Genomic DNA, 23827 nt, shown 5'->3' with positions numbered 1-23827 from the left:
ATGTGTGAATAAGTTTTTATGTAAAATGCTGAGTCGTTATAAAAATAAAATAAATAAAAAAAACCCAAAAAAACCCCTAAAATTTAAACAGGTTTAACCACTTAAGCCCCACGCCCCCGGTACCGGGGCAAAAAAGAGATCACGTTTAATCGGTTATAACACGGGGTGAGAAATAAAAGTCCAGACATGTGTGGTATCCACAGAAACCTCTGAATCTCAGCTAAAATGTCATGTAAACCATTTCTACAACCACCAAACACAACGAAAACCAGAGCGTTCTCACTCCCGAGGCGTAACATGTCGACGTTTTGTCACGTCCCGCGGCGTTCCTGAGGAACGCGAAAGGAGACCTTCGGCGTTCTTATGGTACGCGGCGGGTTATGGCTGGAATCCAGTGCAATGACGCTCCCGCGGTAGTAGACGTTCCAGCCCTGTATTCCAGCCCTAAACCTAACCTTATCCCTAGCCCTGACCATAACCTTATTCCTGACCTTAACCAGGACTTTAATGATGTTAAATAGCGTGTTTCTAAGCGAAGCGAAGAAAAAGAGCGAACATGTGTAGGTTCAGTCCAGACGGTTCTCATATTTCCTTTTTCCGAGGTCGTCATTTAGGAACGTGGTGGGTAGCCGAAAACGTAATATGGTGATGATTTGTCACCTAGCGTAAAATGTTACGCTTTGGGAGTGAGAACGGGTTGCGAAAACACGCCATGATTAAACGAGCAGTTACGTAAATGCGCAGAAGACCGCTAAACAAACAAAACCGAACCGGATATTCTCCAGACTTCATGTAACTGGCTAAAGATAGGCTCTTTAGCTTCCAGAGCTATCACTGACTCCACACACCAAGTTTCACCACGATCAGACCAAAATTCACTGAATGAGCCGCAAAAGAAGACCACAAAAACACATAGCGGCGCAAATGCACTAAGACACAAATTGGCTTACCATCCCGATTTCCTCCGTTATTTTCGCTGGTAGCCGGTAGCCACGTGATTATCAGAAGTTACCACACCTACCTAGCCGCATCAGAGCCGTTTTCCGTCAACAACCTCCATTTTAGACCCACCTATAGACACGTGACTGGACAGACGCCACATTCAGCAAATTTGGGCCCACGTGGGTTTTGGCATTGCAACGTCTGATTGGTTGAAGTCATGTGAACGTGGCATCGTTACTTTGATTCTATTGGCTAAAACGATTAAAAAGAGGTGTCAATCATGCAAATTGACCAAAAGAAACCAAAGTTACAGCCCCTTGGAGTTTAAAGGGCCATATATTCAAAAATATATTTTAAAAAAAAGCATTTTTAGGCCTGTTAATTAAATTTATTAATTTCTGCTCTTTAATACCTAAAAAATTCAACTGGCATGGTGTCCAATTGTGTGCCAAAATTGGACATTTTTGTACAACGTCTGGATATTCATGTATTGACAGGGCTGTAATTTTTCACTGTTTCACTTTAGAAACATAAATCTTTGCACAGGTGATCTGAGGCATATTTTTAAAAGGGTTATATCCTAAAAATTAAAAAAAAAAAAATTAGGCGAGGATAAAATATACTTACTTTTTCTGTGTTCCAGTCTCAGTAACCTTGACGCAGTAATATCTGCTTCAATATTTACACCTCTGATGAAATCTCACAAGTGTTAGCTTTATTTTGATACCAAGATTGTAAGGACAGAGTTTATAATTGCAGAGAAATAATCAATTAAATTTGGGTATTACGTTTTTGAGCAGGAAGCTCAGAAACCCCCTTGGGGCTTAAGAGGTTAAAAATAAAATAAAAATGATAGTATCCTGCTCTATGCATCAAACTGCCTCTTGTTGATAGTGTGTGTGTATGGTGAGTGGCTGATCACCTTAGACAACATGGCTTCATACAGTAGTGTAACAATCATTCTGAGAAAAACATACAAAAACGTATACAAAACACACAACTGCAATGAGTTTGTGTGCTGCACACACATTTCTTTTGCCTTTATTGGTTGTTTTATGGTCCTATATGGTGAACTGTAAGGAGCAAAAATGAGAAACTTTGGATTTTGCTTCCAGTTGAAAATCTGTTTTTCCCTTCCCCCCTTCATTTTTACATGTATAGTTGAAACACTGTAGTTATTTGCATGAGGATTTTTGTGTGTGTGTGTGTGCTGTTATTCTGTGTTAATAATAACATTCAGTCCTTCATGAACGTGTGACTTAACCTGATACTACAACATTCACAGTATTCACAGTGTACAGCCAGTCATTGGTCTTATCTCTGTAACTGTTTTTTTTTTTTACCTTTTCATAACCCTATCTTTAAAAACAGGAACCAAAGGTGTAAAGAAACACTTCCAAAACAACAAGTCAGTTATGTATTTTGTCAGTTACAAATCTGGAAAATGTGTCTAAAAAAGGATACATCCATCATTTGTAATCCAGGCTAGCAGATTTCGATTAGGCCTATAGTCATTTACAGCTGTTAATCCATTGGCCCATGCGTCAGGATGGCTTTACTCATTTTCTTCATCAAGTTAAGACTTTGCTCATACTCTGAGTGACAAATTGCACTTTTTAGTTCCAGTTGATCATCATTAGTCACCTGAGCTGCAATACATTTGTTTATGAAAAACAGAAGCATTGGTGGGGCTGCGATAGTGTATGTGTGAGCTTCCTCTTTGCTGAAACAGTTTGCCAGTAGAGCCCTTCAAAATTTACTTTCTCACCTGGGTGATTTTTTTCTGCCTTTATCAATCAAGACCAAAGCATTTTATTTGCTGAAAATGTTCAAGAGGTTGTTACAGTTCCTGACTGTATCTTCAGTGGCTTCAAACAGGACAGAACATCTACCTGTTGTGAATCATCCCTCTGCTCCTGGGGTTTCCATTAAATCAGCTCTACCACCATCTGTCTCACGTGTGGTTTCATCCTCTTTATTAGGAAGTGTTAGATTATAAAGCTCAGCCTTCTTTCTGATACTTCACATTCTGGTGTTGTAGATCAACACAGTTTACTTCATGCACTGTATTCACAAGTTTAGACCACATTGGACCAGCTAATGGCCTCTATCAATAAACTGGCCCTTCAGTTTTACTGTCATTACTGCTAATTCTGTATTGTGCTCCAACAGTTACTAAATTCTAATGGGACACAGAGCAGATTGTATCTTTCCTCACAGACTTCCTTTTAATCTTGACAAATAAAATAACTTATCTATGATATGCCTTTCCATTATTTTGAGATCAGACTGTTAAATGTCAGCAAGCTCCATATTTGGTGACAATCAGTATAACGATACATGATTTTTTCATGCTTATGAATGAGTCAAAACGTGACCTGAATTTAAGTCAACTGCTCAATTTGAGCATGCGCATCTGGCATGGGGTGTGTTACATACCTGACCGCCCAGGTCGCAACCATAATGCTACCTCTGATTGGCTGAATTTCTTCCCAGTTATTGCTGTTTTACCGCATCTACATCCTACACTGAGTCGCCATCGAGGTCCAAAGATCACTGCACTGTTCAAACAAGCCCTGAGTTGCTAGGTGGAGGGGCATCCCAGCCCAGTTCTTCCTGGATGAACCTGAAATCTCTACTGTAGGCACCTCTCCCACCACTGGGTACCTGGATATTCCTAGCGTGGGTTAACTTTGTCAAAGGCGGAAATAAAAGGAAACTTTAAAATCTTAAAAACCTCTTTTTTTCCCCAGCCTGTGCTTGTGTGTGAGCAGGACTTTGAGGACAGAGGAAATCATAATTTTGTTGAGGTATGTGGCTGATTTTCACTTCAGACCGTGGAAGTGTGTTTGATATCCTGAATGTCATTAATAATAATCACAAACAAGCTCACAATTTGAACCCTTGAAGTCTGACCTAGATTTCCGGCCAGGTCAGATTCACAATAGTTTGGACCGATTTAATATTATTGTGAGTTAAGAAATATTAAATGAAACTTAACACAGTTTGTTGGCTTCTTTTTATGCTTGAAGATTCCATAAATGTATTAGGTAGCATTAGAGGTTAGTGTCTAACCTCTGACTCACTTCATTACTGTTAAATTGCTATTGATTTCACTGTCAACATTTCCTATTCTCACTTTTTCTATTCAGAACTTTACTTTGCAAAAAGAAAACATGATGAAAAATACAAACAGTACTTGTATGTTATAATGAAGACTTAAGGGTGATGAACAAACCTGGTTGACTGGCACAAACGGTTAAAACAGGAGTGGTTTTATGTCTTTATAGCTTAGTAACACAAATAAAGTCTGGAGAGTGGGTGTACAGTGCAGTGAAATGTATTTGCCTCCTTCTTAATTTTTTTTTTTTGCACATTTGTCACAGAATAATTTTTTTATGTTAGACTAGGATAACTGAGAATGCAAATGGAGTTTTTAAATGATGATTTTATTTATTAAGGTAAGCTAGCCTATGTTGCAAAAGTAATTGCCCCCTAATCATAACACCAGGTTGTGCCACCCTTGTCAGCAAGAACTGCAATCAAGTATTTGTAATATCTGAGAATGAGTCTCTCACATGGCTGGGGAGGAATTTTGGCTCACTCTTCTTTACAGAATTGTTTTAATTCATACATATTGGAGGGTTTTTGAGCATGAATGTCATGTTGGTGTGTTTTTGAGTGTGCTTGAACTTCATGGCACAAACTTATGGCTATATTCTCCCTCATTAACATTTTTTCTAGTAGAATGCAGAATTAATACTTCCATCTGTTACAGCAAGTTGTCCACCCATACGGAAAAGAAATAGTAAAAACTTATATGTGATTACTCATGAAAGTGGCCACTTTCATGAGTAAATCATATAAGGCTTACATGATTTACTCATGAAAGTGGCCACTTTCGCATTACTTTCATACATTGTTTTAGTAAGTATCCAAAACATACAAGTTTCATTATATAATTTTTCAAGGGATCTTATATCGGTTTTCACTCTTGTATGCTTTTCATACAAGTTTCACACAAGACAGATACAAACTTTATAAGATTTATATATATCTTTTCCATATGGGCAGGTTCAACAGCCTAGATAACAGCAAAAGCAGCCACAGACCATCATGCTGCCACCACAGCAATATGTGACTGTTGGTGTGATGTTCTCTTTATGAAATGCTTTGTTAGTTTTACGCAGATGTAACAGGATATATTTTTCAAGTAAGTCCACTAAATGTTTTCCCAAAAGTCTTGAAGATTGTCAAGATGTTTTTGGCAGGTTTGGGACAAGTCTTTGTGTTGTTTTTGGTCGGCAATGTTTTTAACCTTGGAGCTCTACCATAGACGCCGTTTTTGTCCAGTCTCTTGTTGTTGAATCTTGAACATTGACCTTAACTGAAGCAGGTCAGGCCTGCAGTTCTTAAATGTATTTTTCTGGATTTGTCTGTGGCTTCATGCAATCTCTAAGGAATTTTGCTAGGATGCCCACTTCTGGGAAGGGTCGTCATTTTAAAAATTGCATTTTGTATTTACTCTGTCTAATTTTCAAATCTTTTTACCCTATATCTATATAGTTCTATTTAGTAGTAATAAATAAAGTATAGATAGATAGATATAGTATGTAGATGATAGTAGTTGTTTACTACCATCATCAGCACTGTTTTGGTGAAAGAATAGTGTCTGTCATCAGTCAGTGGCTATATTCACTCAATATATCAACAACAACAACAAAAAAAAAAAAATAAGGAATTGAACAGATTGCATGTAAAACTTTAAGCTTTTATTAAGCTGTCAGAGTTTTTAAGGTTGTTTTTTTTTCATTTTTTTTTTTTTTTACAGTGAATCACAATTCTACTCAAACATGGCCTTCCATATATTAACTGATTCCCTCCTGCTTTTGCAAGTTTCTCCTTTCTTTTTTTTCTTTCGTTTCTCCTTGCTTTTTCGATATATGTAAGCCACAAAGGAACAACTGTTTGCCTAGCTACATAGGTCACTGTCATAAAAACACATGCATGCTTTCCCTAGGTTGTAAAACATGGAAATACTGAGATAAAGATGGGATCTGTAGTGTCACGCTTTAACCGGGTACGTGGAAAAGGAAAAAGCGAAGGTAAGCTCTGATGCATGCAGAATTTCTGCTATGCGCTGAATAACTGTTATGTTTATCAGGGTTTTCTTGTTTGAAAATATTCCTGGACTACTGGGTTTTGAAACTTTTGTAAATTTAAGTTTTAAGTATGAATTGGAGTAAACATTTTTTTCAGAGTAGACTTTTTTTTTTCTTAGCGCTCCTTTAACTTATTGTAAAGTCTCGCCCTCCATGTTTTATTTTCACAGAGGAGAGACGTTTAAGAGCTAATGACAGATCTTTCAATTTATCTCATGGCTATGCTGTAAGTATAAAAACAAATCTTATTATGAATATTCATTAAATACCATGGATATAAGAGACTGTTTGAAAGTCGTACTGAGATCGAAAGCACAGATTGCTACTTCACTGCAACATTTACAGACATACTTAAATGCTGTCAATCACAAATGTATCTTTGAGGGTTTTTTTTTTTTTTTTTGGTTATTTTGTTTTGAAAATTACATACATCTCAGAGACTGATATCTGGAAATTTCCTCTACTTTAGAACAATGCCATCAGGACCTCCAAATACAACATCTTCACCTTCCTGCCGCTTAATTTATTTGAGCAGTTCAGAAGACTCGCTAATGCCTACTTCCTCTTCCTTCTTATCCTTCAGGTATCTCTACAGAACCATCTCTGCATATTGTGCAAACATTATAAAATGTCCATAAGTAATGCAATTTAAGTTTATTTAGCTTGCAGATGATCAAGCTAAATGATCATTGTACTAAAATAGTGTATGTGTGTGTGTGCCCACAGTTAATCCCACAAATCTCCTCTTTGTCGTGGTTCACCACAGCCGTCCCTTTGGTTTTTGTGCTGTCAATATCGGCAGTCAAGGATGCCAATGATGACATAGTAAGCAGAAATTATAAAAATTGGAAACAGAATTGAAATCGTATTTAACTAAAAAAGAATCTCACTCAATATTAGGGAAAAGAAAAAATAAGGAACTAAAATCTGATTTGTAAGCAAACAATGTTTTCTCTTGTATCAACTGAGCAGAACAGACACAAATGTGACAGACAAGTGAATAACCGAAAGGTGGACGTCCTCATGGATGGCCAGTAAGTCTTTGGAAACCCAAATGAAAAAAAAGAACAACTTTTGTGTGAAGAATTATGCAGTGTTTGGATTCATTTCTGTTTTATGTCTTTGTTCCTTTTCCCAACAGACTAAAAAATGAAAAATGGATGAATGTTCAGGTTGGGGACATAGTCAAACTGGAGAATAATGAGTTTGTCACAGTAAGTTTTGGGAGGCTATAGCAAAGATTTGAAGAAAGTGAAAGCAATTAAATTCAAAAGCTTCAATCTACTGGACCATACTTATTGCTTTCATTTCTTAGGCAGACCTTCTGTTGCTGTCTAGCAGTGAGCCCCTTAATTTAGTTTATGTGGAAACAGCTGAATTAGATGGGTGAGTGTGGAGTACTGTGCAAAAACCTGTGTATGTTAGCATAATGGCTAATTTCTAACAATGCCTTACATTTCCCTTACCTTTTTCATGTCCTCTTGGTCTCAACCAGAGAAACCAATCTGAAGGTGAAACAGGCTTTGACTGCAACCGGAGAGTTGGGAGACAACATTGAGGCATTGGCTGCCTTTAATGGTGAGAAGATACAGAAACAGAAACAACAGAAAAAAATAGTCTTGAATGAAATTTTTACAGTACATTCCTGTAAATAATGTTTTTGAGGCTATGTCTATAAAATCCCAATTTCAAAAAAGTGATGACACTGTGCAAAAAAATACAATGATATGCATTATCATGATGCAACAAAATTCTTCTGCCCTCAGCTGAATGTCTCTATCCAACTTATGCAGAAAGCTAAACATTAAATGGCTTCAGTAAACACTTAGGAGACTGTGTCACATTCTTCAGGGCTTTACTGATTTGCGCCATTTGTAAATTCTTTCATTCTTTTGTAAAACTGTAATAACAGAAATAGAGTGTGGTGTATTTAGTCTCCATACAAATACACAAATGGTACATTCAACATTGTTGTCGTGAGCAAACAGCCACTACACAATCTCAACATCAACAATACACTGGCATCACATGTCAAGAAATACAGCTAACACCATACGCTGGTATGTTTCATGCTAACAGGCTAAACAAAACACCAACAACTAGCTTACACTAGTAATGTAACAAACTTTTTAAACACAAAAGAAAGTCATCCCTTCACTGAACAAGGTACTAATAAGTGAGATCAATCAATCAAATTCACCACACTTACCCATTATGCCTTGTCAAGAGTAATAGATGCAGGAATTGTCAGAGACACAGAGAAATGGACCTTCTCTGTCGAGGGCTGGGAGAAAAACTCCCGCTTGTGCTCCTACATGATGCTTCCCATGTTAACCCACTAGATAGCAGGCTTTGCCATGAGAAGATCAGGAAAAAAACACATTTACTGACACGTAGATGCAATTACTTACAGAACAATGACTATGATTTGTCATATAACAAACTTATAACATACCTCAGAAATACCCACGAGACAGAATAAAAACAGATCAAATTTTTAAATTGAGACTTTTTACAAAATCATGAATATTTACTAATGTTAGTAGCACTGCATTAAAATCAGGCATGGTTCTGTCAATGAAATTACTGCACAAGCTCAGGAACATTTTCAGAAATTGCTTTTTCTGTGGCCAAATTCAAATGAATTTTCAAGTTATGTTTGAAAAATAAAGCCCCATCTTCTGTATTAAAGAGGAGAGTGCTTGTTCAGCAGCAAATACAATTACTGCATACTGTATCAAGTCATATAGAGGTACATTAGTGAATGGGAAATTGGCAGCTGCACATTAGGAAAGGCACCACTGAGGATAAAAGGTATAACCAGGTTTTAAAACAACATCCCATCCAGATTGTGTCTTTTTCAAATGATAGGCTTTGCATATTTTAGCAGGATGCTAAACCTCATACTGCATGGCTTCAAAGTGGAATAGTTTGAGTGTAGTTTATCTTGCTTACCAGCTCACCTTTTTTTAAATAAATGCTGACTTCTCTACTCTCCTTATTCATTCTTTTATTTCTTTCTTGATACTCTAAATATACTTTTATGAGGAAAGCTATCACTCACAATGTCCTTTAACAGTAACCTACTGTACATAGACTAATAATTACCTGTGCTGTAAAGAAGAAGGGGTGGATCTTTTTGACCAGGCAAATTAATTACAACAGAAATAAAAGGAAGAAATTCAAACTAAAGCAAACATTTTATTCCAGGCTTGCAAGGGCCTTTCCAACCATTGGTGCCCTAGCTAGTATGTCACACTGTTTCCTGCCCTATGAGGCCCATGCAAGTTGCTCCCATCACATTCAAAATGACCCAAAAATTATGTTAGAGAACTTAAAAGATTGACACATTGAATTTGAATTGTATTCTGTGAATGTATTTATTTTGAGTATTTTTTTAATTTCTGCAAACAGCTAGGCTTAAGGAAGTGGAGCTATGTGTGAGCTTATTCCCTTGAAACCTGGGAACTTTAATCCAAAATCTGTTGCTGACACCTCTGTTTCTCAGGTGAAGTGCGATGTGAACCTCCCAACAACCGTCTGGACAAGTTCAAAGGATCCCTGACAGTGAACGATGACATCTATGCTTTGGACAATGACAAAATGCTGCTCAGAGGCTGCACTCTCAGGAACACTGAGTGGTGCTTCGGTTTGGTAATTTTTGGAGGTATGCTAGCTGGCTAGTAGTACTGCAGTTGTGTACAGTTTGCAATGGACAAGATTCTTTTTGGATTTAACCTTTATGATTTACTCTGATAATAATGTAAATACACACAGTAAAGTAGAGGATGGATGGGCCTCTTGAGTAAAGTGTGCGAGGGCATCCAAAGGGTGCATGTGTTACACATTAGACTTGTTAAAGTGTCCAGCTTTTGAAAGTGAAATAGCCTAACTATTTATATTCACCTGCATTGTAAAACCAGTTGTAGTGGACCTATATAAAATGCTATTTTCTGTTATTGTTACAATTTGTTTTAGCACAATTTATTAGCTAAATTAGGAATTTAATTTGGAAAGAATTTAACCTCTGAATCTTCCTTCTAACCTATCAGACTATAGAAGAATTAGCTTTAATGTGTCGCACTAACTGCCATCTCAGTTACTGTTTTGTCCAGAAATAATTTGGGAGTACATCTATCAATTGGCACATCTCTTTTTGAGGTACAGGCTATTATGGGACTCACAAAAAGTCTTTCTGAGAATCAGCTTCAACCAAATTCACACATTTGTTAGAGGTTTCATAGTTTCTATTATAGAGGTGAGGGTCTCTTCCTTGTACTAAAGTCAGTGTGTTGTGTAAAAGCAAAAAAATCCCTGTATTTTTTTTCCTACTTTCTCCTACTACTAAACAGTCTGTAAACCTTCTAAAACTGTAACTGTCACACCAGTATTGTCACCAGTGTGTCTCAACATGACAACATGAACCTCTACAGGTCCTGACACTAAGCTGATGCAGAACAGCGGAAAGTCAGTATTCAAACGGACCAGCATTGATCACCTGATGAATATCCTTGTACTGTGTGTGAGTTTATAGACACGTACCTTTAACTGTTTTAAAGATGACTTATAATATATTACGTTCATAAAAACATTAATTACTCACATGCAGATTTGTGATCTCTTTACTCTATCAGATCTTCGGTTTCCTGGGATTTATGTGTGCCATTATGGCCATTTTAAATGCATTCTGGGAAGCAAGCGAGGGCTCTTTGTTCACTGTGTTTCTTCCTCGCGAAGCGGGCATTGATGCTCATCTCTCATCATTCCTCACCTTCTGGTCTTATGTCATCGTTCTTAACACAGTGGTACCAATTTCTCTCTACGTCAGGTAAGTTTCAGTACAGAAAAACCTTGACAATTGTTTCATGTTTTGACCAACTGACCAATTTTTGCTACAATATTAGCATGGAAGTCATTCGTCTGGGGAACAGCTTCTTCATAAACTGGGACAGGAAGATGTACTATCCTAAGAATGATACTCCAGCTCAGGCAAGAACCACCACACTCAGTGAGGAGCTAGGCCAGATTAAATACATCTTCAGTGACAAGACTGGCACTCTGACACAGAACATCATGACTTTCAACAAGTGCTCCATTAATGGAAAAGCTTACGGTGAGCAGCTTTGCTTGTGTAAAAATTAGTGAGCCAAACGGAAACAAGCATTGGTTGAAAAAGTGATTTTTAAGGTATATTTATCTTCTATTAAGGGGACCTCTATGATTTCTCTGGACAAAGAGTGGAAATTACAGAGGTGAGAGGAAAACAGATGATTACTCTGTTTGTGAACTTTGTTTAAAGGAAGTATTGATCCAACTTTGTTGTTTTGGTTTTTCCTGCAGAGGACAGAGAGAGTGGACTTCTCCTGGAACAATCTGGCTGATCCAAAGTTCAGCTTTCATGACCACAGTCTGGTGGAGATGGTGAGAAGTGGAAACCCTGAGACTCAGGAGTTCTTCCGCTTGTTATCCCTGTGTCACACTGTTATGCCTGAGGAAAAGAAAGAGGGTGAGGGGTCCCCTAAAAGACATCTTTTATTTAATAAAACTCTTTAAAAGCCGTTGATAGCAGAACTGCTTTGCAGCAAATGTCCTGATAATTGAATATGTTTTTTTTTAATAGAACCTACTCTTAAATAATACAGAGTGACTGTTTTTCTTTTTTTTTTAATCGCCGCTATTACTATTTAAGGACAAGTTCTCCATTATATGTGTAGGGCATATAAAAAAAAAAAAAAAAAAACCCAACAAATTGACTTTTATAGTCCTCAAATGCACAATTTTCACTTACCACTACACTAATATCGTTTATAATGTTTATGTTGTAGGAGAGCTCAATTATCAGGCTCAGTCACCTGATGAAGGCGCTCTGGTAACTGCTGCAAGAAACTTTGGATTTGTGTTCCGATCACGCACACCAGAAACCATCACAGTCGTAGAGATGGGCAAACAAGTCATCTACGAACTTCTGGCTGTTCTGGACTTTAATAATGTGAGGAAGAGGATGTCAGTGATAGGTGAGATAAAGGGGCAGCAAGATGTTTAATTTCTAAAGTTTCTTTTTATCACAGAGAAGATATTTATTAATTTTCTTTAATATTTTATTAATTTTCCAATTAAAGATCTATTTACATAATATTATAATTAAAAATATAATTTAAAAATATTGTCTCTCCATTCAACTTTTTATTTTATAACCTAGGACCAGCTGCTCGGTACCTACCTGTGATACATTTCTGAATAACATAATTGTAACTTTCCGTGTCATTTACAGTGCGTGGCCCAGAGGGGAAGTTGACTCTATACTGCAAAGGTGCAGACACCATCATCTTGGAAAGATTGGACCCCTCCTGTAACAAACTGATGAAGCTGACCACAAATCACCTCAATGTGAGCGATACAAAGCTTATACCAGCAGCTTGAAGCCAGTATTATTTTTTTTTTTAATTAATTTCATTTATCAAACAAAAATAGGAGTATGCAGGTGATGGCCTCCGTACACTGGCTTTGGCCTACAAGGATTTAGATGAGAGCTACATGAAAGATTGGACACAGCGCCACCATGAGGCCAGCATCGCCATGGAGGGACGTGAAGAAAAACTTGATGAACTTTATGAAGAGATAGAGAAAGATATGATGGTTAGTCCAAAAACCCTTGCCATGTTGCTAGATAGACCGACCACAGTTTGCTGGTTGATTGCCTGTGAGTACTTTGGCAGAAATGATACTTGATTTTCCACTAGAGTTACAGTTAAATGCACATTCTTTAACTATCATTTGCAATAAAAGCAAAGAATGGCTTCATTGCTTTACTTTCTGCAGCATCAGTTTAAATGATAACTACATTTGTGGCTTTAGTTGTTGGGAGCGACAGCTGTGGAGGACAAGTTGCAAGACGGTGTGCCACAGACCATTGAGCAACTGGCTAAAGCTGACATCAAAATCTGGGTGTTAACTGGAGATAAGCAAGGTCGGTGTCAACATACTGTGTAATCTATTTAAACCACTCATTTCAAAATGGATAAATAATACTGCCATATGATATACAGTTAGAAACATGTATTACACCAGAGTGACTGAGTTTTTTTTTTTAAAACAGAGACAGCAGAAAACATTGGCTATTCCTGTAACATGCTAAGAGAGGAGATGAAGGATGTCTTTGTTGTTTCAGCAAACACTGCTGAAGGAGTCAAAGAGGAGCTACTGTGAGTCTATTAGAAATTTAAACATACTTAAAATAACTAAGAAAGTTATGACCATTATTTAATTATGTACAAACTGACACATATTTGAAGCTTTTTGTTACCGTGCTTTCAAATAAACAGCCCATAAAATAATAGAAACTGTCACCATCTTATTTTTTAACTAACTATCATAAGCTAATTCTAACATAAAAAAAAATAAGTTACATAAAAATCTGACTTAGGATAAAAATAATAGTAATGAAGAAAAAGAAGAAGATGGGTTAAGAGTTGTTAGACTTTAAGGTTTTTTAAAATATATTTAAAATAGTTTATTCTGTCCAAATATTTTCAGGAATGCTCGAAGGAAAATGTGTCCAGAAGCAGCAGAGGAGCCATCTGTGACTACATCCCGTGGAGGCCTGTTTTGGGTTGAGAAAATGGAGACTGTGCAGGATGAGAAGGTGGATGGAGAATATGGCCTAATTATAAATGGGCACAGTTTGGTAAGAAGCTGCTGAAGCCACAAGAATTGTTTCTTGTGTTGTTCCTTCTCACTTGTGCTTCCATGTATTAATCACCCAATGTTATGTTTGAAATAGATTTTATATGTGTATAGAAGGTGCTTAATTTGAGGTATGACTTATTCTGGTTGTGATATAAGCTGCCACCTGTCTGCACATGGACCGCTCAAGAATCTGATTCTGTTGAGAAATTGCTCTTCATGCTTGGATGAGTGCAGCCTGCAGCTGAGCAGCGATCATCGGTTGTGGCTACCTCTGATAAACACATCCAATAGCATGTTAGAGGCAAGTTTAATAGGAGACATATCAGGACAAAATGCTGGCCAAAAAATTGTCTGGTTATGCTCCTGATCCTGAACAGGTTGTGATACACTGGCTGAGTTGTGGCGGGGGTAGTCCTGTAAAGTCAGCCACAAACAGGGTGCTGCTGCTAGAATGACACAAGCTCAGAATTACCTCATCCTGGTACTTCTACTTGGTACTTCAGCTTGCCAGTAGTATAACCTTAGTCAGATTTAGCCAGTCGCAGCACGACAAACGTGTTACATTCACTGTTTTGTGTGTGTGTGTGTGTGTGTGTGTGTGCTCTGAGACCAGTAGTTTAAGAATGCAGTAAACTGCACCAATTCTGAAGTGTGCAAGTAATTAAAACGAGTCATCCAGATCTGAAACCTACCTACTCACAGAATTTCTTTAAGTGATTAAAATGAGAAATTTCCAGAATTTTAATTTAAATGTAACTAGCATTAAACATATACACTTTGGAATTTAATATTTTTATACTACAATGATTATTCAAATTTACCTGCCTTAAGAGACTTTCTTTTTGGTGTCCATTTTGAGGTGATAAGGTTGTGCCAGGGAGGCTTGGCAGATGACCTCATTGCACTACTGTAATCCCTTCTTCTCTTCATCATCAGGCCTTTGCACTGGAGAAGAACTTGAGGTTGGAGCTGCTGAGGACAGCATGCATGTGTCAGACAGTGATTTGCTGCAGGGTTACTCCTTTGCAGAAGGCCCAAGTGGTTCAGCTGGTCAAGAAATACAAGCAGGCTGTCACTCTTGCCATTGGGGATGGAGCCAATGATGTCAGCATGATAAAGGGTAACTGTATTTTTACTACAACTAACCAGCTGGGAAATATGTAGCTACTGTTATTGATCCTGGCCGTTTTATTTCTTCCTTTTCTGTGTGTCAGCTGCTCATATTGGTGTAGGTATCAGTGGGCAGGAAGGCATGCAGGCAGTGCTGTCCAGCGACTTTTCCTTTGCACAGTTCCGTTACCTTCAGCGCCTCCTGCTGGTGCATGGCCGCTGGTCCTACATCCGCATGTGCAAGTTCCTTGGATATTTCTTTTACAAGAACTTCACTTTTACCCTTATGCATTTCTGGTACGCCTTCTTTTGTGGTTTCTCAGCACAGGTGAGACATATGCATTGTAAATGTATAGTGAAATGTAAATGTTTATATGCAGTTTGAGAAAACAGAAGGAAATATAGTAAGGAAGAAAAATGAGCAAAATAACAAAAAGACCAGACAGCCAGACTGCAGAAAAACATGGATATACCGGTCAGTTGCTGATTGGCTGCTGAAGCCCTGTTTTGGACAGGTTAGAGTGCTCAGTTATCGGTTTATGCTAGCATCTTGTTTACAAGCTGCATTCATGGACTGTATAGCTGCATTGCACAGACACAGCAAATCATTTATGATTATTATCACAACTCAGGCTATCCTGAATGGTTGCCATGAAGGAGGATGCAGGCTGTAAACACCATGCTGTAATGCATTTTAATAAGGTACACTATGGGAATTTACTTTTTTTGACCCAGCTTCAAGGATCTACAGTTTTTGGCCCTTTGTTGCATTGGCTTTCTTTTCAGCCTTAGAAGTTTGCCATTTGCATATAAAATAAACTTACCCAAAACAACACAAAAACAAAGAAATAGAGAGAATTTTAAATAAATAAACGTAGAGCTGAAACTAAACTTTTCACAAGCAAAAAGCAAAACTCTGTAGTCAGTCATGGTGTGTTAATTATTTATCTAAACACTGTTGTAGTTTTTGTGCTGGGAGATCTTTTTTTAATGATTTATCTCTATCTCAGACTGAAAACCAGTTCCTCACCAACAATTCCAGGACAAATGTATATAAGTAAATTCATATAATTTCTTTAATGCTACATTCATGAATATTCTGGTTATCTACAGACTGTGTATGACGAGTGGTTCATCACCTTCTACAACACAATTTACACAGCTCTTCCTGTCCTCGGCTTGAGCCTCTTTGAACAGGTATGTGTAGCCAGTGTAGACTGGTAAGTCTAAATACCCCACCTTAAATTTATTTCACATACAAGGACGAGGGGAGCAAGTGAATCAGCGCTCAGGGCCCAGAGACTAAGCAGGTCTTAAATACACCATTTATTCATAAATATACACTATTCCAAAAAAATAATTCAACATTTCTCACACACTGAGGTGCACCTCTGCCCTGCTGTCGATTACACACGTCGCCTCCCAGTATCGTTCTTCTTGCTGTTGGGACTGGGTCGCTGTGTTACGCTGGCTGGTCCGTCGCTAATGTCCCGTCGCACCCCACGATCAGGCAGGCGCTGGCTTGCATGTGTTTCTTCCTTCCTCCTCTCTGAGCTCACCCTCTCCTCTAACAAGTTTGTTTGGTGGCTAATATCCCACCTCAGGGCACGTCCACACTTCAACAAGTGCCTACTATTGTCCGCCTAGTCCACACTGGATTAAAAGGATATCGTGCAACAACACTAAAACATGCAATATAAATATCAGAATAAAACCATTCAAATAAAATCAGTACTCTATGCACCAATACACACTATGATCAAAACAACATAAACCATTACACAAACACAAATTTCCACTGTGTGACATATGCAGCAGAAAATTATTCACCATGTTTAGGGTTTTTTTTTTTATGTCATATCCCAGTGCCTGCATAAACCAGGCTTTCTCATCTCTTCCTTTAAACCCTGTTTTCTGCAGGATGTAAATGATCGCTGGAGTTTACAGCACCCTCAGCTCTACACTCCAGGCCAGAAGAACCAATACTTCAATAAGAAAGCTTTTGTGAGGTGTGTGATGCACAGCTGCTACAGTTCCTTGATCCTCTTCTTTATTCCCTGGGCTTCCATGCATGACACAGTCAGAGATGACGGAAAAGACATTGCCGACTATCAGTCGTTTGCTTTACTGGCACAGACCTGCCTGCTTATTGTGGTGTTTGCACAGGTAAGAAATACAACTCTTGTTGTCAGAAGCATTATAGCATGCTTGGCAATGACATATTAGCCTTGGAATAAAAGAAAATGACAGCGACGTCGCAACACTGTTCGTCCTCTGTTTCTGTAATATTTTGCACTACAAATCAGTGAACAGCTTTTTAAATGTGTAAACATATATTTGTGGGATTGCCTTTGTAATTTATATATGTATGTATCCCATACCACAGTATAAAATTATACTCATCTCAGTCACTGAACACATTTAAAAACAATCATTTTTTTCAGCTGTTTCTTGACACCTATTACTGGACAGCAATAAACCAATTATTTGTGTGGGCAAGTATTGCGGTCTACTTTGCCATCACATTCACCATGTACAGCAGCGGCATGTTTTTGATCTTCACATCTGCTTTCCCCTTCACTGGTAAGTAGATCTGCCATGGAGGCTGCTTGCTGTGGTCCACTTGATTTTTGAGAAATTAAACCATATCAAGTTATTTTAACATTTGTCTGATTGATAGAGTGTAAATAGGTCAGCGTTTCTACGTATTCCATTTTTTTGTGGATTTAGTGTTTATCGCTTACATATGTACATTATAATGCTGTAACTTACAACAATTCTTTTACTTTGTTTTTAATTGCTGGTCCAATATTTGTTTGGATTCCAGGCACAGCAAGAAACTCTTTGAACCAGCCTAACGTATGGCTCACCATATTCCTGAGTTCGCTCCTCTGTGTCCTGCCTGTGGTAGCATTTCGTTTCATTCTCATACAGTTTCGTCCTACCATCAATGACGAGGTGAGAAAAATATTAGATAGACATTAAAGCCATCTTGTCTTTTAGGCATCTTATGTGTAGGAGTTGGTGGACCATAAATAAGGATGTGAACTGATGTAATGTTGTGCAAAAAACTAAATAAATATTAAAGTCATCTAACTTGTTTCTTTCTAGGTGAGAGCTAAGGCGCGAAAAGAGGCATTGCCAGCACCTGCTCCTCGTCGCACACTGAAAAAGCGCATCACCAGGCGGTCAGGCTATGCTTTCTCACACTCTCAGGGCTACGGTGCTCTGGTAATGTCTCAAAAATTCCTGCTGAAAGGACACATGAGAAGACTAGCTCTGTTTGACCACAGAGATTCTCCCATGGTTCAAAATCAGCCACAGCACTACCGCACTATTACTGAGGAGTCAGAGTCACAGAGCCCATAGCTTGGAAGTTTGCAGGGACTGAAACACTTCATATATATATATATATATATATATATATATATATATATATATATATATATATATATATATATATATATATATATATATATATATATATATATATATATATATTTCATAATTCTGAAGCTGAATCAACAGTCATGAGAGGATACACAGGGTAAATTCTGCTTTCCAGGTCAAACTTTTACACTTAAAACTGAGTCAGTATAAAAAATCATGGTGTTTTACAGTACTGTGCAAAAAATCTTGCATCAATCCTCAAAATGGGAACTAGGTGCAACAGTTTTTTTAAACTTAAACACAAATACATGGAAATACACTCTATACAGCAAAGGGTTTGTACACTTCTAACAAGCTTGAAAGTCAATATCTGTATGACCACCTTTATTCTTCAGCATTGCCTTAGCTCTCTTAACCAAGCCTTCTTGTAGTTAAGTCATCTTCAGGAATAGTTCTCCAATCTGGACATTCAAAGCTCTTCTTCTCCATCAAGATGATCTCACACTGTCTAGGTCTGTGCTCCAATCTATGATTGGTTTTGTTGTTGTTGTTGTTTTTGATACTCTGACAGTGTGTTTCACATCATTTTCAGAGTGGCTCAAAATGTGACGGTACTTTTCTATGTTCATAATTACATCAATTGTCAAAGGTTCCCACTGGCACTGGTTAAAATCTAGCCCCAAACCATCACAGAGCATCTACTGTGTTTTACAGATGGCTGTAGACCTCTTTACTGATTCCACTGTGCATATTGATGACATTTAGTGATACTGATACTGATTACATTTGGATTAATTAATCCATAAAACCTGTTGTCAGTTACTAAATTGAGTAGTTTGGCATAGATTTGCCTTTTCCCACCTGTTTTCCTTTCTTAACAAAGGCTGCTTGAGAGCCAATCTTACACTGAGATCATTTCTGATTAACCTTTAGTGAACAGTGGATGGATCACCTGAAGAGCCTGAGGCATCTCTCAGGTCAGGTCTTTGGTGGGTTTTCTCCCCTGTTTCTTAAGTTCAGGATTTTCAGGTACTGTTCATGTGTCATAGATAGTTGGTTGACCTGTCACTTCTTCTTTAGTCCGCCATTTGTCCAGGTTCATTCAGTTAGGTTTATTTTTTTTAAAAATTCATTGCTCAGTGTTAACTGGCTTAATGAACAAAAATATTCGTCTGAAAATTGTCAGGCACGAGGACAGGACTGAATGGGTGAAAAAGCAAAGAAAAACTTTGAAAGAGCATCAGAAAGCCTGGGGAATTATTGCTCAAAACATTTCAAATTTCTTTTTTTTAAATTAAGAATCATATGGTATGATTGATTTAAAGGTCTTAATTGAGCCAATGTTGGTTTGGTAAAAAGGCTTTATGTTTGATCTGTTGAAAATATGTTAATGTCAACCTGAAATTAGTTAAAAGAGACAGAAAAATGTGACATTCTTCTTGGTTTCTGTCCTACGTTGTTTTCTTTTTGTTTATTTGTAAAATGTTGAATTTGCCACCAGCTGAACTGAAACAACTGGATTATTATACTACTTATCTTTACTGCATGTTTTTTCTCAGGTGAAATGTCAGATGTTAATCTGAACAATTATCAATTGGTGATTTAATTTGAATTGAAGTCTATTATACTGTTTTCTTTTTAGTTATAATACATTTTTACATAAAGATATATGAACATTGTTTTAGTGTTCTTTTCCTTATTATCTATTTGTTCATTTAACATTTGGTTCTTGATTGTTTAGGCTCTAGCTTAAGCTCAGCATCTTCCAATTACAGCCAGGGGTCAGTGTTGTCTCTGTAACTGTGTGTTCACATTTTCACAACATTCGAAATAGAGCCTGTAAAGGCTGAAGTGTCATACTGGGGAAAGATCAGGGGTCACCAGGCAACACATTTGAATTATAAAATCTACAAATTTTGTTGCCTGTGACTGAATTTCTCACTTCAATAAGAGAGTTTTTGTGACATGGGAGGAAAGATGGGAAGAAGCAAAAATACACACTCGTGCAGTTTTGTCTGTCAGAATGAAGTGACACCTTAAAGGCTGTTTAAATATACAAGTACTGTAGATTTATTGAAACATGCATGCAATAAAACTATATATACACATAGTTATTGTATCAGAGAACAGAATTGTCAGGATTTGCAAGAGGCCCAAAAATGTGCCAATTTAAAAAACAAATTCATAACCTGACCTTGTTTACGAAGCACAGATTCACACAGATTCTTTTGCAATATGTGTGCAGCTGTGTGTATTGTCCCTCACAATCACATATTTCACTAACACTTCCCATTGTACACAAACACAGCTGCATTCATCTCACAACTGCAGTGTCCTCTGAGACGGCGAGCAACGACCTCACTGACAGAGGGCTGTTCCAGTGTGGCACAGATCCAGAAGAGCTTTTAGTTGGCTTATAAAGAAACAGGTCAGTTTGTACTGCCTGGGGCTTTATGGAGCAGTGCATTTCTTTTTAAACATAGAAACCGAGGGACTGCATAGAAGACCAAAAATAAGTAGACAAGAAACATGTAGGCCAATAAAATAATTATTAAAGCCACTGAGTGAAGACATGACGAATAAAATTCTTAAAAATTAAAATCTTTTGAAAGTCTCCATGTTAAATTGTATTTTAACACTGGAAATCAGTTTGTATTACACTGATAAAACTCTGCTCATGTAGCTTCCTTCCTTTCCACTTTAACCCACACTGACTGCTCCTCCTTTCGTGGCCATGCAGCGCAGCCAGCATGCTTGACAGTCCAGTGAAGGTCATCGGAGGATCTCACTGTACAGAGCAGGGAGAAGCTCTTGCATGTTATATTATTAATAGCCTGCATGTATGGCACACCCTAACTATGACATGGCATTATGACTATTAACTTGGTCATTCTTGCATTTTGGAATAACTTAGAAATTGACCCTTCATCCCATGTCTTTAAATAATCACGTAAGAATAATAAAAACCAGTAGTAAAGCATCAAAAGAAGCAGGGTAAATCCTTTACCCCATTAATATTTATTGAGCCAGACATAGCCAACAGTGCTGGTTTAAAATGGTCTAAAATGGAGGAAAGAAAAGAAAGTGGAGTGGAGTGAAGGGAAAATACATACATTCAAAGAATTGGTTAAAAACAGTGAGTTATAAAAACAGAACAGACACCTGCAAACACACTGGCATAGTCTGACATTATCATACAACCCCCCCTCGTCTTACTGGTTGGCTTCTGTAAGAAGAGACAGCAGTCTGAAATTCAAGAGAAAGAGAATTTCACACTTGGCAGTCCAACTTGAACTAAGAATTGTTATGTGGTAGAGCCAAGGAGACAGTGCTCTGGTTTATGTTAAGAACAACTTTTAAGTGTCTGAAGACATATTCGCTTAAGACAAACCAAGCATATCTGAATTTCTGAGTGTTCTTTGCTATCATACTCAAGAATCAATATGGTTATGGTATTTATATTTTAAAAATTGCTGAGCTTTGCTGAGCAATACCACAGATTTAAATCTGTGGTATTGTGGTTTAAATCAGCTTTTTACGTACTTATGTTATTTCAGAGTCAATGCTGTTCAGGTCTGAAGGCTGTGTATTTAAAACAACACACTGATTTTCAAATACTTTAATCGTGGAAAGAAACCATCTGAAATCATCTCTAGTGTATTCAAGAAAGTGGGATCAGTAAATTCTGAACTAAGGAAATCACTTTATGTGATTGGGAGTTCAGTAAAACTACGTTCAGCTGGTTGGACTGTAACCCTGCAGGTCATTCCCCATCCAGAGCACATGAATATACTTCACAGGGGAACATAAATATAACAGCTGACTAACCATTTGAGACTGTTGATTTGAAGGCTTTGTCCAGTCTAGGCAGTCTAAATATGTTAAGAGCCTGAAATTGTTTCCAGATTAGACTGGTGACTCAGTGTTAAGACACCAGCCTTACAGGAGCTCAAACAACAGTTTAATGGTGGCTGAAGTGTTTTGCTATTTGACAAATACTGATACTCACAGCAGGTGAGTATAGAGGCTCATGCAGAGACAGAAAGAGATCTGAAATGAGTTATCTATAAGAAGAGCCTAAGTCAAGGGTGTCCAACTCCAGGCCTCAAGGGCTGGTGTCCTGCAGGTTTTAGATGTGTCCTTGATCCAACACAGCTGATTTAAATGGCTAAATCACCTCAACATGTCTTGAAGTTTTCCCAGAGGCCTGGTAATAAACTAATTGATTCAGGTGTGTTTTGACCCAGGGTGATATCTAAAACCTGCAGGACACTAGCCCTTGAGGCCTGGAGTTGGACACCCCTGGCTTAAGTGGTGTCACTTGCAAGCCTTGTATCTAAATAAAGGATTAGCCTTAACAATAAAAGGTACTCCAACCCCCAGCTGGCATGTTAGCACAAGTGAGGGAGTGTGCTCCAAAAATTGTGCATGTTGTAAAATGTATCTCATTTATTTGCAAAAGGTTTAACTTAAAGATAATTTTTCCTTTCACTTTTACAACACTACATCAATGTAAACCTAGAGTCTGTGTGCAGTATGAATACATCTTCTGGTAAATTTTGGTCAAAGAGGCAAAGGTTTCCCTTTTGAAATAGAAGACAACAGAAACCATGTGACTTAGAGCTGGGCAGAGTCCTATTTATCTCATTTTCAGTGGGTCAAAGAAGGTATTGCTTAAATATGAGGAACATGATGTTAACTCTGCAAAGGTTCAATACCCAAGCCAACATTATTAAGTAATAATCACTTTGGACTGACATGAGCTATCCAAATGTACAGTTCACATTTCATAGACATTTACAAGTGGATGGAGCAAAGCAAGTTCTTGTGATTGTAAGATTGGAATTTGAGCTTTTTGATGGCTTCCTTTCCAATCACATTAAACTCTGTGCTAACGAGAATAATTGTTTTAAATCTTTTGTGAGCAATTCTTCTGCATGACTTTGAGTTTGATTTGACAATTAAATGAGCACTTAAAATCTAATTAAATGACTGAAGGGGGGGGTGGGGGGGGGCATTGCTTCTGTACTGCATTTTAAATTTTTCAGTGCTTACATATAGTTTCATACTGTTAGATTATTTCACAAAACATCAATTCTGCTGCACAGAATAGGTAACTAACAGGACTGCATTTTGGCCTGTATTATAGGCAGATTGGTCACCATCCACAGTTCCTAGAACAGAAGATCAAAAACATTTCTTTCCAGATAGAGCAGAGTCACCTTCAGCTCACTGCTGAATTGAGCTGACAAGCTGGCATGAAAATATCCCCGCTAATGATGCTTTCCACTGCATGAGACACCTCTGTGCCAGCTGGACTCAAAACAAGGTCACAGTCTTTGCCAATGGTTCCAAAAAACAGGGAAATAGAGGTGGTCTGAAAGTTGAAAGGGTTTTTCTTTTTGGTGCAATAACTTCAAAAACCAACTGCATCTGGTTTGGTCTGTTGCAACTGCTGTAAATGATTAGCAGACAGCAAAACATATCCTCATATGTTAGCTCTTTGTTAAAATAAATAAAATTGTGTTCTTCAAATG

At 37.7% G+C, this 23827-nt stretch overlaps 1 protein-coding gene across 1 annotated transcript; it reads left to right on the top strand.

Annotated features, from left to right (window-relative positions):
• Positions 1 to 1282: 1282 nt before the first annotated feature.
• Positions 1283 to 18288, top strand: LOC120747514 (phospholipid-transporting ATPase ID-like). The gene is made up of 28 exons (XM_040053447.1): positions 1283 to 3752; positions 5963 to 6047; positions 6275 to 6330; positions 6574 to 6687; positions 6831 to 6929; positions 7077 to 7138; positions 7246 to 7318; positions 7420 to 7490; positions 7600 to 7682; positions 9613 to 9771; positions 10538 to 10626; positions 10739 to 10932; positions 11009 to 11217; positions 11313 to 11356; positions 11445 to 11610; positions 11930 to 12118; positions 12376 to 12491; positions 12576 to 12740; positions 12960 to 13071; positions 13201 to 13306; positions 13638 to 13788; positions 14727 to 14910; positions 15005 to 15228; positions 16014 to 16097; positions 16821 to 17066; positions 17345 to 17483; positions 17728 to 17858; positions 18012 to 18288. Exons 2-28 carry the CDS (start codon positions 5993 to 5995, stop codon positions 18267 to 18269), a joined length of 3579 nt encoding a protein of 1192 aa, XP_039909381.1. The 5' UTR covers positions 1283 to 3752; positions 5963 to 5992; the 3' UTR covers positions 18270 to 18288.
• The last annotated feature ends 5539 nt before the right edge of the window (positions 18289 to 23827 follow it).

The sequence above is a fragment of the Simochromis diagramma genome, unplaced genomic scaffold (assembly GCF_900408965.1).
Source record: "Simochromis diagramma unplaced genomic scaffold, fSimDia1.1 OVJJ01000596.1, whole genome shotgun sequence".
Classification (NCBI taxonomy): domain Eukaryota; kingdom Metazoa; phylum Chordata; class Actinopteri; order Cichliformes; family Cichlidae; genus Simochromis; species Simochromis diagramma.
Note: the sequence above shows the minus strand (reverse complement) of the source record. Positions and strands in the feature narration are given on the sequence as shown.

Excerpts from the sequence above, each read along its gene's own strand:
- LOC120747514 (XM_040053447.1), top strand. The coding sequence starts at position 5,993 with ATGGGATCTGTAGTGTCACGCTTTAACCGGGTACGTGGAAAAGGAAAA. Across the intron at positions 7,319-7,419 it reads AGAATAATGAGTTTGTCACA|GCAGACCTTCTGTTGCTGTC; the intron begins GTAAGTTTTGGG and ends TTCATTTCTTAG. Across the intron at positions 10,627-10,738 it reads TGAATATCCTTGTACTGTGT|ATCTTCGGTTTCCTGGGATT; the intron begins GTGAGTTTATAG and ends TTACTCTATCAG.